At 43.1% G+C, this 4,110-nt stretch overlaps 1 protein-coding gene across 1 annotated transcript; it reads right to left on the minus strand.

The window, feature by feature from the left end:
- Positions 1–3,539: 3,539 nt before the first annotated feature.
- On the minus strand, positions 3,540–3,875 carry SARC_00352 (hypothetical protein; the record flags this gene model as incomplete). The annotated part of the gene is made up of 1 exon (XM_014305955.1): positions 3,540–3,875. One exon carries the CDS (start codon positions 3,873–3,875, stop codon positions 3,540–3,542), a length of 336 nt encoding a protein of 111 aa, XP_014161430.1.
- Positions 3,876–4,110: the final 235 nt, after the last annotated feature.

Raw genomic sequence — 4,110 nt, forward strand, 5'->3', positions numbered from 1 at the left:
AGAATATTGGGATATATTAATTGGAGAGTCTGAGGTGAAATTAACACATGATGACACATGTAATAGTTCCGAATACTCTCAGCGCAAGATACCCCACTAAAAGATGGGGCATGAAAATGATCCCCCTTAGCCAGCCGACTATGTGTACCCGTTTATGCCTTCAATGGGATGGGGAGTTAGGTAGGGGTATATGTGCAGACATTTAACTGCACCAACATGGTGTTTTTGATTTCTTTTATTTTTCTTAACTTGGACCCAAAGTTATTTTATTAGTAATTATTATTGGAGGATTGTTTTGAAGCATGAAATGACAAGGGAATGAAATATTATGCATCCAATGAAATGAAATCTGATCTTAATTACTGACACCAAATAAATCTAGACCTAGGTAGTGAGTGATTAGAGCGGAAATATATAGACAATAATCTCAGTCTTAAATTCCCTAATCTTTAGCTCTCATTACCGAGGGCTGAAGCTAAACTTAAATTACATTGTGTAAATTTGCTTCTAAAACGTATTTCCTTTTACGCTAGTTTATTGGTATCGTTTATAGTCAGCCCGGTTAGCCCGACTTTTACCGTGGGTCGTCAGAGAGGTCCGAATTTTGCTGTACAACATGATTGTTTGCATCTATAACTATGTTATCTGGTTGCACATTACCTGGATTATCAATAAGCACGTGCTCAGGTACAAGTACAGTGTCAATTTGAGGAGGTGGATATTTTGATGCATGCGCATGTGTGTTGTTTGCATCAGATGCTGGAATTGGTTGGTTTTGTGTGGTACTGCTACTATGATGGCTTGGTGCAACACCAGTGAGTACCTGTTGTGAGCTATATCGAGTTTCTACATCTTTTTGGTAGATCGCCAATGTATGGCGTGCTAAAGCTGTGCGGTAGGACCAGATATCAAGATCTGAATATGAGTTTCTATCAGGTGCACTTAATGTTATCGTCTGCGGAGTCATAACTCTTTATGCTTGGTATATATATATGTCTTTCGCCGTCAGTAAACTCCTCATCACTCACTGTTATTTTATAAACAGTTACCCTACCCGTTGTAGACGGTGTTGCTATCACACTCTTTTAACCTTTCCTTCCGTTCAAATGTTTATAATCTCGATTCAAACCGATTCTGTTCATATCGTAAATCTATGTGGTGTCATCATACATACATAGGGATAGGAATAATATGGTGCCTACAACTTGTTTGGCAGCTGCAGGGTCGTTCTTAGGGACCTTGGGCATGATTATAGTACAGGAGTCGCCTTTCTAACCTACTAACCTTAGTAACGTATACTAGCACACCATCTCAAATGTTTCGTATACAACAACTTAAAATAGCGCTATCTAACAAACGGATAGTTTGGCGGGCTATTTTTATATACTAATTGAGTTTGATTAGCTACTAAGAATACATTAAACTTGTCGCGTGGTAGGTTTGAACTCTAGACAGCTGTCAAATGGTTCGTTTTGGCGGGCGTTCTGTACATTATTCGGATGAGTGAGCAATTTTTCGACGACTACAGATATCGAAATACAAGCTGTATCTGACCTGAAGTCTTTTGATAATTGGTGTATTGATGTATCTTGTTTCAACTCTTGAAGTGTGAGATTGTATGGGAGTGTGGCATTGAGAGCTCATGACAATACTCGAACTGGACACGCTTTCCGTGATCCCGCCATTACATATTTTCATGTTCCGCATATAAGGAACGATGCTATACCAATTCAACACCTTTCAGGGTGACTCTATCGACTGGATACCATGCAACACGCTCGAAGCAATGGTTGTTTACCGACTCATGAACGCTCACTCACACAGAGTTCAATGTGCCGTGTCCTCAGTGGCTGCTCACCACTAACCTAGAGTGTACAGGTTGCCCGCCTGCACGTCAAGCATATAGATATACTTGTCACCCACGACTAACACTCTTGTCAATCAACGCGTAGCGTCCTACTGTCAATCTTATTTTGATTTCCTTTACAATACAGCGTAGCATCATATCAATAAAAGTAATACAACACGACATAGCGATCTCCTATATACGAAGCTTGATGCACGTCGAATGTAGGTGTGTCGAATAGTTTGAAAGCTATGCGCCTGCTGGGTATCTATCTGATAAGGCTGCGTCTATGTATGAATATTTCATTAAAAAACCGATATGATACCACATCCTCCATCTGTTTGTGTCTGCAGTACGAGCATGCAGAAAGTGCGCAACCCCGGCCAGACATACCATCGACCAAAGCTGCTTCAACACTGTGCCAGCAGTCGCTGTCGTCGACTCTCACGTTTCTGAATACGCTTACGACAAGCTGGCACCACGGTCGGATCATCGAATGCATCAGCTGTCGCCCAAGTAAGAGATCCTTCTAGCCAGCGCCCCAGGTACTCGAATTGTTGAGTCGTCTCCTTGTGGCGATGCGATATGATGTGTCGAAATGTCGATTCCCCTTCTCGCCAAAGCGATTCATCTAGCAGTGGTTCCGTAGTTTGGTGGGCCAGCCTAATAATGTTTACATTAACCGAACGGTCTTTGAGCTCCGGTCACTTGCTGTTGATCCGAACACTTGAGCCATGCATAAGCCATTTGTTCCAATTTGCGAATGGTACATGGCGGCGATCAAAGTAAACACTGAACGGAGCAGACTCGTGACGCCGTGATATTCAGGGATTTTGATAAAGTGCAGTGAACGGTAAACGCTCATACCACAACTCCGGAAAGCCTACACATAATGCTCGTCCATTGTTTGCTCGTATATAAAAATATGTTTATCCCGACTATAAATGACATATGATCCAAGCAGTGGCTTCAAAGCTTTAGCAGAAAGCCCATTGCTTGTGCAAGTATCACGACCACGTCCCCAGTCTTAAATTCAATCATATCGAACTATCGCATTTAATCGGTGGCATCCACCACGGCATCAGTATACTTGATAGTTTTTCTAACGAAACTTGGCAGGATATTCTTTCCAGCACACATTTGCAAATTTCTTATGACGTCGCTCGGCAGCGACCGGGGTCTGAGGTTGGTATGACTGAGATGTCTTATCAATAATTCGGAGCACCCGTGTAATAGGGTTGGTATGGCTGATATGTCTTATCAATAATTCCGAGCACCCGCGTAATAGCTTTCACGATACTATTCACAAACTCGTTGCCTTCATCGCTTTGACTCCTAGGAGAAAACTCATGCTCGCCAAACACCGATACTAATTCTGTCTCCATGGTTTTGCGTCCTTTGTAGGTACTGCGCGAAAAATGGAATACTCCGACACCACATCCAATATATATAGAATAAATTTGCTTCCTTTCGTTGATACACTCGCCATAATAATGATATCTATTTGTATATGATCCCATGTGTATCGTGCGGTAATATTCATTGAAGGATTTAACCCTTTCTTCATAGTGCATTCTCTAAGGACATACGACAAAATTTCCGTACCCTTCCGCGATTAGAAGTATTTGGTCTCCCTTGTGACCATCATCTCGCATATGTTTATACAGTGGATACTGGCGCCGGATGGCCCTGTTCATGACACTGCCATATCAGCTGTGCCGACGATGACTTCCTCATGCTCTGAGTGGTTGATCGCAACAGCCCCGGCACGTATTTCAGGACCTTGTCGAGTATGCCTGGTCATATCCTTCTGTGGCCAGCTCTCTTGAAAACGGGCAGTAGCCTTTTCACACACAGGTATCTCTAGACCCAGATTACAGCAAATCGATAGGTTGTCCTTGAATCCAGAGGGAGGTACAATGTGTACAACAATGGTATGCTCCCAAAGATACTTGCCACAGGCCTGCGAGCCATGTTTCAACCAAGTAAAAGCCTTGCGAGAGATACTTAGCGGCTCCGTCTGCGTCATTTACAGGAGCAATGGAAACCATGACGCTCGTGTATTCAACGGCAGGCATATTGTTGCAGATGCTTCATCCGCCAACACCCTGCGTAGTACCTCATGTATCATGCGCCACGGGTGGTTCCTCCATGCGCTGTATTAACTTCAGTCAAAACTTGAACGTCCCCTATCCCTGTCGTACCACCAGTACTGTCGAAGTTGGGCTTTGTGGCTAGATGAAAAGGCATCGACATCGTACATT

The sequence above is a fragment of the Sphaeroforma arctica genome, assembly GCF_001186125.1.
Source record: "Sphaeroforma arctica JP610 unplaced genomic scaffold supercont1.10, whole genome shotgun sequence".
Lineage (NCBI taxonomy): Eukaryota > Ichthyosporea > Ichthyophonida > Sphaeroforma > Sphaeroforma arctica.